This window comes from Eublepharis macularius, chromosome 10 (assembly GCF_028583425.1).
Source record: "Eublepharis macularius isolate TG4126 chromosome 10, MPM_Emac_v1.0, whole genome shotgun sequence".
NCBI lineage: Eukaryota > Metazoa > Chordata > Lepidosauria > Squamata > Eublepharidae > Eublepharis > Eublepharis macularius.
Genome location: NC_072799.1, coordinates 77,039,631 through 77,052,626, shown reverse-complemented (window position 1 = coordinate 77,052,626; position 12,996 = coordinate 77,039,631). Strand labels below are relative to the sequence as shown.

Sequence of the window (12,996 nt, the reverse complement as noted above, 5' to 3'; positions counted from 1 at the left end):
TTGTGGATTGGATGCCATATTTCATAGAATCATAGAGTTGGAAGGGGCCACACAGACCATCTAGTCCAACCCCCTGCCCAGTGCAGGATCAGCCTAAAGCATCCCTGACAAATATTCATCCAGCCTCTTCTTGAAAACTGCCAGTGAGGGGGAGCTCACCACCTCCCTAGGCAGTTGATTCCACCTTTGAACTACTCTGACTGTGAAATAATATCCAGCCAGTACCTTTGTGCATGTAATTTAAGCCCATTGCTTCGGGTCCTACCCTCTGCTGCCAACTGGAACAGCTCCTTGCCCTCCTCCAAATGACAGCCTTTCAAACATTTAAAGAGAGCAATCATGTCCCCCCTCAATCTCCTCCAAACTAAACATTCCCAAGGCCCTCAGCCTTTCCTCGTAGGGCTCAGTCTCCAGACCCCTGATCATCCTCGTTGCTCTCCTCTGCACTCTCGATTTTGTCCACATCCTTTTTGAAGTGAGGCCTCCAGAACTGCACACAATACTCCAGGTGTGGCCTGACCAAGGCAGTATAGAGAGGGGCTATGACCGCCTGCAATTTCGACGCTATATCCCCTTTGATACAACCCAAGATTGAATTTGCCTTTTTTGCCACCACATTTGATGGATGGTGTTGGAGGAATATAAAATTCACTGGATACTCCTATGTGGGAGGGAGCAGCTGGCCTAGGGAAGCTACTCTTCTACTTGCGATCATTAACAAACAAGATTATAGTGCATATAATGTGAATGGAGCCCTGATCTGAATAGCCCAAGTGAGTCTGATCTCCTCAGATCTCAGAAGCTAAGCGGGGTCCTCCAACGAAGACCAGGGTTGCAGAGGCAGGCAATGGCAAACAACCTCTGTTAATCTCTTGCCATGAAAACCCCACTAGGGATCACCATAAGTCAGCTATGACTTGATGGCACTCTCCACCACCAATGTGAATGGGTGATTTTATGTATGGGGTATTTTTAGAATAAAATTAATAAAGATCACAGGTAGTTTTCATCTCTGTGTGTGAAAACATTCAAGTTTATATCCTCTTTTTCTTCAGTCATAGAGCCCAAAGCCACATATGCTGGTTTCCCAGGAGGCTTCCTGCCTAGGGGCCTGATTTGGTTCAGCCGGGTGGCTACCTTGTGTACCCTTGGAGCGGACCCTGGGCCCAGCCCTTTTGAGTGCAGGGGCTCTGTATGTGGTGTGCTGGGTTGGGGTAGGGAATCTGTTTCTGTTTCCGTGCTGTAGAGAGACAACAGCATGGTATTCCACGAGAGCCCTGATCTTGCTGGAAGTGCTCCAGTAACGTGTGTCTTCTGCTTAACAGTTCTATGAAGGCTACGGGCAGACGGAATGCACAGCGGGATGTTCTCTAACAGTGCCTGGAGACTGGACTGCGGGTAAGGATTCTGTAACTAGCTGCCCTTGGGTGAACACGCAATGCTCTTAGGCCCCCATCACGTTTCAGTTTTAACTCAGTTGTTACCCATTGCTGTCCCATCTTCGTGTTAAGTGATGTAGGCATGGCAGTTCAAACGGCAGTTGTTAAAGAGTCCAGCAGCACCTTTAACACTAACCAACTTTATTGTTGGTTTATTTATTCGAGAACTACAGCTCTCTTCGTCAGATGCATCATTTGCATCATTTTACGAACTGTATGTGAATCGCTGCGGTCATTTCAAACAGTACCATTTTTCCTGGCACCAGAAGTGTCTGCCTCCCTGCTTCCTTGGGCCGCCTGGGATTTTGCAGGTTTTTTAAAAAATCAGCATAAAAATATTGCTGTAGCATTGTAATGATAAGTGTGGCAGGTTCTCTGAATTAACAGTTTTCATTTAAAATAATAAGTCTGAAAAGGTATAAAAAAATCTGTAAGCAACTGGCAAACTTAAGGGCTTGTGTCTGAAATAGCACAAATAATCCACTAGCAATCAGCAGTCAAACAGTTAACAAAGCTGTGTGAAAAGGGCCTTATCCTAACTTTGTAAGCTGTTGTGTTTATAGTCCTGACACTGACTTTACCTGACCAGCTAAGCTGCAGGAAGCAGTTCACAAATGTCACCCCTTGAAATTTAGTAGGATTGTTATCTTGTGCCTCGCCATTATGGTAGCCTTGCTCCTTACAAGTTTACACAAGTGGAGAGACCTTAGCTTGTCCACACGTGACACATGCTAGCCATTTTGCAAATCAGTTCCTGAAAAGGGTAGGTAGAAGGGATTGGAGGAGAACTTTCCAAGCGACCATAGTTTCCTCGCCTGGAGTCTACAGTCCTGAATCACACTCCATCTTTTTCTGTAAATACGTCTTTTTTTCCATCTAGCCTAAATTAAACACATTTCGCATAGCCAAACCGTCATCTTATCCAGGTTGCCTGGAACTCTTGAGAGAGGCCATAAAGACGTCACGCAGTGCATTAAATGCACGGTGGACTTAAGTTGGTGAGGAGGCTGCTGTTTGGCAGTGCTTTTCTAGGGGCTGCAGCCATGGGAGTGGATGAATGGCTTTTCCTTGGGAGAACATGAAGTAAAGTAAGCAGGGTTTATGTTCATGACCCAAACTTTAGACATGAGATCAAACCTCAGTAGCGTGACTTTTTTTTAACGAAAGAGAACACATTGAAATAGTTGAATGATCAGCTTTTGCATTGAGAGCCTCGGAATCCCTTTTAAAAAGAGTTCAAAATACTTTTCTGAATATTCAAATCTTAAAATGTGCGGATTTGAGACTAAGGAATGCTATGCGAGAACAATAAAGAATGCTGCCTGAAGGGTAGCATTTTTGCCTGTTTAGCCTTAAGATCATTAGCTCAGTGGGCTTCTCAGGAAAGGGAAGTACCCCTGTGCGGCTGAACAGGCTGTGATTTCTTCAATAGGTCACGTGGGTGCCCCAATGCCTTGCAATATCATAAAGCTTGTTGATGTGGAAGAAATGAATTATTTTGCTGCCAGAGGAGAAGGCGAGGTAAGTAGCCCTTGCTTCCGAGGAGCGGCCCTGCCAGGAGTCCTCAGCTTCAAATCTTAGTCACTTGAAAACGATGGAATTAGTCTGCCCTGTGTATCCTCTCGAGAGCTGCTGGAGCATAGTGGTTAAGTGGTTGGGTTGCAGATCAGCACTCTGCTAGTCTGACTCCCACTACTGCCATGCATTCTGCAGGGGGCCTTGGGTAAGCCACTCCTCTCAGCCCCAGCTCCCCAGCTGTGTTGTGGGGATAATAATAACAACTTTTTTCTGAGTGGGTGCTAATCTGTTCAGAAGGTCAGTATATAAGCACATTAGTATTATTATGAGAGTAAGTCAGAAACATTCTCCTCAACCAGGATGGCCCTGGATTGTGAGTTCTAGCTTGATGTGGCTTGTCAAGTAGGGGCCGGCACTCAGTGGTAGAGCATCTACTTTGTATGCAGGAGATCCCAGGTTCAGTTCCTGGCACCTCCAGTTAAAAGGACTAGGCAGTGGGTGATGTGGAAGATCTCCTTCTGAGACTTTGGAGAGCTGCTGGCTATCAAAATAGACAGTACTGACCATGAGAGCCAGTTTGATGGAGTGGTTATGAACGGCAGGACTCTAATCTGGAGAACCGGGTGTGATTGTCTACTCTCCACTTGAGGCCAGCTGGGTTACCTCGAGTCAATCACAGCTCTCTCAGGGCTCTCTCAGCCCCACCCACCTCACAGGGTGATTGTCATGAGGATAACAACAACACACTTTGTAAACCACACTGAGTGGGCGTTAAGTTGTCCCAAAGGGCAGTATATAAATCGAATGTTGTTGTTATTATAGATCAGGGCTCTGACTGGGTAGACATAACTTCCTGTGCTCAGTCTCATTTTTATTGATATGATAAGAGAATCCCTCTTGGTGCAATGAGCTGAGCAAGGTCAACTGTTGGCCTCTGGCATTCCTTCTAATACTAGAAGCCATTTTCTATCTCTCACGTGAATGTGTTCTGCTTTAGGTTTGTGTGAAAGGGCCAAACGTGTTCCAAGGCTATCTGAAGGATCCAGAAAAGACTGCAGAAGTCCTTGACAAAGATGGATGGGTGCACACTGGAGATGTTGGGAAGTGGTTACCTGTAAGTGATTCTCTGTATTGTGAAGTGCCTGAGACCTCCAGAAACCAAGGCTGTTTTGGAAGGGATAATTTTTCCCCTTCAGACCTAGTTATGGAGTTGGTGGCAGAGCTGACCCCCCCCCCAACCAGTGTGCGCAGCAGTTTTACCGAGTACAAGATGTTGGGGTACCTGCCTTGATCTAACATTTTTGGATCTAACATTTTAATTAAAGTAAACAAGCAGAGAGGGAAACGGGGGGTGAGGAACAGGTGTCCCTTTTATAAGTACCTGAGTTTGCTTTCAGTCGAGGAAGGGGGATTAAGGGGTTGTACCAAAAGGCTGCTCTGGGAGGCCTGAATGTTACTGTCTAATTGTGGTATAAGGTTTGTATAGGTTGTGCATTGTATAAAGTCTTTGAATCTGAGTCTTTGATTTTAAAAAAAAAAACCTTGTTGGCTTTATTGTTTTGGAGATTATAGTTTTTGACTTCTGAAATTCTGTCAGTTCCTGTTACTTTGGACCTCAGCTCAAGGAATGAAAGTGTAAATGGGGAGGAGAGAGAGCATTTGGGGCAGATGTAATTGGACCTGCTTCAAAAGCCTCATCATACCTGGAACATAAACAGATCCTGGCAGATTGGACCTCTTGAGTATTCTTGTTCAATATTGAAAAGTGGATTTCTTTCTTTCACTCCCTCACCCCAGAATCAAAGCAAGATTGTCCAGAGGTGGTTTTCTGCCAGGATCCCTTTGATTCTGACCCCACTGGATTTACACCATCTTTGGTAGTCAAGAGGAAAACTAGACACAGAGATTAGGTCCAATGCATTGTGAGTGGAAGGAGCTCGTGGAGGCAGCTTCAAATAAACTACCACCTCCTGCAAAACAAATACTGGAGATCAGGGGACCAGCGTAAACCGAGTGCTGTGGGGGAGTGGGGAGGGGGGCTGTCATAAGGAGGAGAAAATTCTTGCCTCTCCTCCTAGCAGAGAGCTTCTTGCAGTCACAATGCACAGGATCCTACCCAAAGATTTGGACAGTAGAGTTGGGTTTAAATAGATGATGTTGTAATTGGGCTGTGTGTCAGGCATTGCATCTTGATCTTGCATTCTGTTCTTCTTTGTAACTCTAACTTGCTGTTGGAAAAATAAAAAGGGTGTACCTCTTACAAATAGAAATGGACTTAACTGATTTCTTCTTTCACAGAATGGTACCCTGAAGATAATTGACAGGAAGAAACATATATTCAAACTTGCTCAGGGAGAGTATATAGCACCAGAAAAAATAGAAAATGTCTATTCCAGGAGTGAACTTGTTGCTCAAATCTTTGTCCATGGGGAAAGCTTGCAGGTGTGTATCCTGTTCAACTGAAACATCTAGTGTGAGAATTTAGCCTTCAAAATAGAGGAGTAGGTAGGCGTACAGAGTTTGATACGTTTTTCTTACTAAACTTATGATTAAACTGAAAGCTTACTTTTGAATGTTAAAATAGCAAATATGTTTGGTTTGTGGTAGTGCTGAACTGCACGTTAGCCCAAGGATAGTCAATACTGAATTAATAGTAGTATTATAAGTATCTGAAGATGGCTGGAAAGTTTTTTTTTCCCCTTAAATTGACTCTTTATATGATGATATTATTTCAAGTATAGGTTGCTACTTGATCTCTCTCTCTCTCTCTCTCTCTCTCTCTCAATTGAACACTTGGAAATGAATTAAAAGTTAAGCAGTTTAAACGTGCCTTTCTGTGCTTGATTTTAGGCATTTCTAATAGCAATTGTGGTGCCAGATCCAGAGAATTTATCCAGCTGGGCCAAGAAAAGGGGACTTGGAGGTTCCTACGAAGAACTATGCAAAAACAAAGTAGGTGATCTGTGACTATATAAACTCTCTCATTGTTTTTAGGTAGTTATTTTTACAAATACTGTTAGACTTATGTTTTTCTCCTAATTGGGCAATATACTGCTGCTGCTGTGAACTTCTGGATAGGTGGTTGCATGTGGAGTTCAGTAAGTCTCTCTCCCTCTGGTTCTCTCATTAGGATATCAAAAAACACATTCTAGAAGACATGTTGAAAGTTGGAAAACAGTTTGGCTTGAAATCATTTGAACAGGTGAGAGTCCCTACAGAGACATGTGTTGTATCAAATTATTATAACCTTAATAATAACATTTGATTTATATATCACCCTTCAGGACAACTTAATACCCACTCAGTGCTGTTTACAAAATGTGTATTATCCTCACGACAAACACCCTGTGAGGTGGGTGGGGCATTTTTTCTTGTAAAAATGAATGGTTGCTTTTGTTGAATGGTAAGTTTATTTTGCTATCTCAAGACACATGGCAAAGTTTTGGTAAGATGCAAATGTATTTAAATCTTAGAAACTACTTTAAATACTCATCCTGGCACCATCTTGAATCTCCTGAAGGGTTCTCATTGTGGAATTCCTCCTCTGTGGAAAAAGTTTGCAAAATCTGTCTACTCTTTGGCTGATTTAAAAATGTCTGATTTTCTCTCCCCCCAGGTCAAAGGCATTGCCCTTCACTCTGAAATGTTCTCTATTGAGAATGGTCTGTTAACACCAACATTGAAGGCAAAAAGACCTGAGCTGCGCAAATACTTCAAATCCCAGATAGAAGAACTCTATGCTAACATCCAGATGTAAACTGATGCAAAACTGTTGGAGAGAACAGTGCTTGCTGTTTGACCTTCATATCTGTAAATTGACTGCAGCAAACATAGCAAAGGAAACTGTGCAATCATTAACTTTTTACGCAAAAGGGTACTCGACATAGGAATCCTGGAGAAAAATGGAACACTGCCTTACTGTCCGCTGGTGTGCAGACCATTTTTTTTTAATATGGTGACATACAACTTCCTCAATGAGCCTTAAACTGTAAATGGTATCTATATGTGATTTGTAAGTTATTGAAGACTTTCTCAGCCAAAAAAAGTGACTTGCCAAGGCATGTAAAGGGATGTGTGTTGCTAGCATCTGTATTGTCTCTAGTGTGTCGAATACCAGGTGATTTTTCCAAAGGTTTGGTATTCGGAGTCTTTTCAGGGCAGCACAAAAAGAGTGCTGAGAACGGAAGGGGTTTTGCTTGCTTATGTTTGCGCTAGAATGTGGGGTGAATACTTGTCTCCCCACTGACTACCCAGCAGCTTTTTTAAGTTCCTGGGTGTTGAATGCATCCTGATACATGATGATCAGATAGTGTAGAACTAAGTTGGGCATCTTTGTCCTTCTGCTCTGACTGCCTAGATGAAAACTACCAGCACAACACGGAGGCATTTTCTTCAGGAGCCCCAGAGATGGGTCATGGTGACAGCGCTCTGTAGAATGAAACCAAATGTTGATGGGATGGCGGTGATCAGGGGCTAGCCGTCACTCTCGCTCTCTGTCTTTGCTGGTCACTAGATTGCTTCTGCAGAGCCAACTAAACCATCCTTTTAACATTGCTGGTCTTTGTACAAACTTAACTTCTGTCTTGCATCCCCTGGACATAATGAGGATGGAGGAAGGAAACGTAACTGTGGATCTTCATTGAAATGAATGGAATCAAAAGACGTCTTGGATCAACTGTAATGTAAAAAAAAAAAAAGCCAACAAAGGGAATAGGATGTGGGTTAATATGGGACAGTGTCGGGGAAAGGGGGGGGGGGGAGAACACTTCATTGCCAAGTGTCTACATCTGTTTGAGGGGGAGGGGGATGGAATCGAGGCGCCTGAATAACCCAAGCTTAGATTTGTTTTCCATATAGCAGTCTTTAATTTCTGTTAAATGTATGTAAACAAGCACAACAAAAAGTTTGCACTAAAGATTGTGTGATTGTAATGCACTACCCAGCTGCATAATTTCATACGTGTACCCAAACTGCACCCTGATATCCAAGATAATACTCCTAGAGTATTTAGTCATTTGTTACATTGGAGGTGAAATGTTTGCTTTGTGTTGGCTATTTCTATATTTTATAAAACCAAAATTTCCAAAACCCAATGAAGGAAACCAAAATAAATATTTCTGCATTTAATTGAAATGCATCTGTTTTTGTTGTTGCTTTAAAATGCTCTTAACAGCTGCAGCCTCTCCTCAAATGGGAACCAATTTGTTTAGCGTATACTGCAGTTAGTATGTTCAAGGAAAACAGAGCACCATTGGCTCTAAAGGAGCGAGTCTGTTTCGGAGGCCTTTTTGTATCATTTAGGATTTGAAATGATTCTGTTCAGAGGATGTACTAGCAATTACTCAGCAGTCTCCAACTTGGCAAAATCAAAACACTTAAACCTTTGGAAGGCAGCGGACCCCCTTCTGGACTATCTAACTCTTGAGTTTCTTAGATGTGACTTTAGTTTTTTGGAGGACCGCACAGTTTCTCCAACATGTCAAGGTTTCTGAGAAACTAGTAAGGTTGCACAGAGAGCATGCATATCAAGTGCCTGAAATGCCTTAAATTCCGAGCAAATAACTAAAGGACTGTGAACAATTCCAGCAACTCATTATAGGTGGCTTGGGTGGCAACTAGTTTCTACTGTTGTTTCTTTTCTGGTCTGCCACCCACTGCCCCAATCAATCTGCCAGTCTTGCCACACAATTCATTAATGGGATTTGGTAATATACAAATAAAATTGCCAGTGTAGTCAATTTGTAGCTCTCTGTACCATCATAGTGTAATGAATAGGAGCTGTCAGTATCTGTGATGTTTGTATTCAATTGGATTAGAATGTACAAAGAGTGCTGCCAATTCTCCTGTTTCTTGTCCTACAATTCACATTTTTACAACTAGGAAGTACATTACATGTATCTCTTTTTTCGTGTACCTATTTATTCTCTGTACATAGAAAGACATGTTCCAAATTTCTCTGACTTTGTTAATGGTATTTTTGACACTTTTGTGCTAGGAGGAGGCTGTATCTATTGTGACACTTGTGTTTTTTTAGTTTTGCGAATAAGCACAAAACAAAAGGTGCTTGTTAAATCCAAAATATTTGGACTGGTAAAACTGGGTCTTTAGAAGATTAAAATAGGAAGTGTGGAGCCTATATTTAGACGCCTACAGAAAACTTAAAATTTAAAATCCTAAGAACTGCTTTGTAACTGGACAGCTACAGAATACTTTACTGTCCAAACCACATTAAGACATATTACTGTCTTCTAATAAGAAAAGTTGTGCATTAAGGGGTTAGGTCACTTAAGCTAAGTTCAAACTTTAATGTAATTAATTAAGATCCCTAAGGAATAATCTTACAGGCAAAGGTACGTGCCATGCACATTTCCCTCCTTCAGTAGAAATTAATTGTCGAGTCTGAGCATTCTTCCAGTTGTAGCATTCTGCCTTTCAAGCCGGAGGGTGGCTTTGCTAGGCATGCAACGCTCTAGTACATCTCCGGCTCGGGGCGCTTAAGTCTCCTCCACCCAACACAGCAGATCCTGTAATTAAACCATTTATATGGAATTTCTTCCTCTGCCCTTCAGCTTACCTGGGTGGCCACCAAAATCATCTCACCTGCTTTTTTTAACATGCTCTTGGCTTGCATGTAAACATTGCCACTAGAATGCATTTTGCACTGCTTGAGTTCTAGCAGAAGTACCCTGTAGTTGGCTTGCTTACTAGAAGGTCGTGCAATCTCCATGAATGGGGAAGTGGGGCGGAAGAGAGGGGGAAAGAAGCAAATCTGGCCTATGGGACTGCTCGGTAGTGAGTACTTAAGGTCATTCACAGAATAAGTATATATGGAATAAGGAATGCGAACAAGGCCTGATCAGGCACAACACTCGGGGTGAACCAGGGCCTGCTCTTGCAGGCTCCATTTTTCTGGTAGAGGGGAGATTTCCAAAAATATTTAAGACTTGGGGAAAGTGAGAACTTGGGGAAAGACTGAAATACATGCACTACTACTTACCTAACATACTGCTATAGCTAACAGTATAAATATGTACAGATAAAGAAACCTTTGCTCTATATAAGCAACTACAATATATACAGGCCGAGATGATGGAGCATGCGCCTGTACCTCAAGGTGTTTTATTCATTTCTTCCCAAAGGATGGCCAAAGCACATTATACTATTTATCTTTACAACAGCCCTGCAAGGTAGGTTTAGGCTAGGCTAAGAGCATGTGACTGGCATAAGATAATCTAGCAAGCTTCCCTAGAGTTGCAATTTGAATCTGGGTCTCCCAAATCCTAGTCAGACACTTCAACCAGTACAGCACACTGGTATCTCAGTAGAAGTTTGTTTCCATGTATTTTTTTTATTGGTACAATAGACCCTGTAGTAGTAAGGAAGCAATATAAAAATGGCAAAACTTGTTTTAACACAGGAGAGATGGAGTTAGTGTATATAACACAAACAATAATGTATCTGTCAAAGTCTTCCTAGTTCTCTGGAGGAGACCCCTTGTGCCTTTGGGCACCAACGGAGCAGAATATGAAGGTTTCACTTACCACCTGGGTCAGCTGTAATGCCCTGGTTTGTTGCCATGTGAACAAACTAGCGTGAAAGCAGTAAACTCACATGTGCCCTAATGTGCAGCTCAAAAATTAAATGGGTTCACGACCTACCGGTTCTTCCAAGCCACGAAGTACAGCTTGTCCCCACAGCTTTAATCCTGGTTTGCTTCAAAGACAACTGGTTTGTCATAAAAGTAGGGTTTAAATTTCCAAGCTGTGTATGAGAACAAACACTCTGAAATACGAAGGTATATGTTCCTATTGTAAAGAAATAGTGATTTACTTCATAGTGATTTACTACAGATTCTTAATCATGAAGCAGTTTTAGAAGACAAAGGGCAGCTAAAACATTGTAAAATCTTACCTTGACATGTGCTTTGTTCATTATTCTGGAAAATTGTTTACACTTGTTCAGCTACTGATTCTTTGTGGACAGGGGGAGCCTCTTGTTTCCTTAGTTCTTCATATCTCCAGTTCAAGTCACACCTGGCATAAGGCTAGTTTAAGGCTCATTCCTATGCCTTGGTCATGTACATTAAACACATGACGTGTGAACCAGCATGCGTAATCCATACAGCGAACTTGTAAGCCAAGTCACTAGTATCCCCATTTTGCTGGAGTGTCAGGTGGCTACTTGAGATGAATTTGAATTAGGAACTTCCTCGCTTGGGCTCTGTACTATATTAGATCTCTGCTAAAGGTAGCAGGCTCCAAATATCACACACGCACACACTCCAGATGCAAGTACCCCACAAGGGATGGAGCCAGTGTCAAAACAGTTAAAAGTAAGGGACTCTATGCCCTGACCTGGATAGTCCAGGAGAGCCTGATCTTGTCAGATCTCAGAAGCTAAGCAAGGTCAACCTTGGTTAGTAGTTGGATGGGAGATTGCCAAGGAAGACCAAGGGTGCAGAGGTAGGTGATGGCAAACCACCTGTTAGTCTCTTGCCATGAATACCTGAGCAAGGGTTGCTATAAGTCAGCTATGACGGGGGAACTCTCTACCACCATCATGGGACTGTATGTCCGTTGACAATTCAAAATAAAAACTATGCTTAACACAAAACCTATTGATCCAGAGGAGTTAGCTGTGTTAGTCTGTAGGTGATTGTTGTTGTGGGTATAATAATAACATACTTTGTAAACTGCTCTGAGTGGATGTTAAGTCATCCTGAAGGGTGGTATATAAATTGAATGTTGTTATTAGTTGCAAAATAGTAAAAAGTCCAGTAGCACGTTTAAGACTAACCAACTTTATTGAGGCATAAGCTTTCGAGAACCACAGCTTTCTTCATCAGATGCATCTGACAAAGAGAGCTGTGATTCTTGAAAGCTTATGCCTCAATAAAGTTGGTTAGTCTTAAACGTGCTACTGGACTTTTTACTATTATAAAACTTATTGTTTACATCCCTTTGATTTATTTTTTCTCACAGATTTCTTGTGCAAATATAATGAAGGGCTAACCACACGTATACATGAGAATAATAATTTTACTTATATGCGCATGAAAGGTCCTTATTAGCAAGAGAATAACAGGAGTTTAAAGATATTCTTATACCAGATTCTATCAAAAGGGAACTATATTGCTTTGAGAATACAAAGAGATATGTTTGTCTCATAATAAACTCCAGTTTCTCCCATTGTAAGGATAGCCAACCAACATGCTTTAGTGCCTCTTTAAATCAGATATCATCAACTGCTTGTCTGAGAAAAGGATAAAGAATAGTCTCAGGCATCCCTTAGCCATACAAAGGGAGGGACACAATTTTTACACCTTTCCAAGTTTCAACTACTAGTTGCTCACCTAGTAGAAAGAAGATAGAACTGTCAGATTAATTCAATTTGTAATAATTTAATATATTGTTGAGATATTTAACCCGTACAGTCAAAATCAAGACACTGTTGTGTTTCATTTATCCCAAAGATGGTGGGGTCTCATCAATCGCCACTAGATGGAGCTGTGGGGCCCAGAATCTGCAATGCGCCTAAAAAATGGGCTGCCAACTTTGGTTTGAGAAATTTCTGGAGATTTGGAGTGGGTAGAGCCTGGAGGGGGTGGGGTTTGGGAGGGGAGAGACCTCAGGTGGGAACAATGCCATATCATCCACCTTCCAAAACAGCCTTTTTTCCTTCAAGATCAGTTGTAATTTGGGGAGCTCTCCAGCCACCACCTGAAGATTGGCAACCCCAGTATCCCCTAGAAATTGGGCACTAGTGGAGCTAGATCAAGCTGGGTAGCCGGGTTTGTCTCTCTGTAGCAGTAGAAAAGAGAGAGCGTCCAGTAGCATCTTTTTTTTTTAATCGTATTTATATTCCGCCCTCCAAGCAAGCAGGCTCAGGGCGGATAACAACATTAAGATAGATTAACATAGATTTGTGGCACGGTGCGAGCTTTTGCGAGTCACAGGTCACTTCTTCAGATTCACTAGTGGCACTCGTGAGCAGTCTCTGCCTTTTTCTTGCACAGATTTGAATTTTACTCCTTTCCCCG

General features: G+C 42.1%; 1 protein-coding gene across 2 annotated transcripts in view; it reads left to right on the top strand.

Annotated features, from left to right (window-relative positions):
- Window positions 1-8,084, top strand: part of ACSL1 (acyl-CoA synthetase long chain family member 1) — a 48,092-nt gene extending 40,008 nt beyond the window's left edge. For both annotated transcript variants that reach the window (XM_054990266.1, XM_054990267.1), the window contains exons 15-21: window positions 1,326-1,398; window positions 2,872-2,960; window positions 3,955-4,071; window positions 5,256-5,399; window positions 5,808-5,909; window positions 6,088-6,159; window positions 6,574-8,084. In XM_054990266.1, the coding sequence (XP_054846241.1) occupies window positions 1,326-1,398; window positions 2,872-2,960; window positions 3,955-4,071; window positions 5,256-5,399; window positions 5,808-5,909; window positions 6,088-6,159; window positions 6,574-6,714 (738 nt within the window). In that variant the 3' untranslated portion in view covers window positions 6,715-8,084. The remainder of the gene's footprint in view (window positions 1-1,325; window positions 1,399-2,871; window positions 2,961-3,954; window positions 4,072-5,255; window positions 5,400-5,807; window positions 5,910-6,087; window positions 6,160-6,573) is intronic.
- Window positions 8,085-12,996: the final 4,912 nt, after the last annotated feature.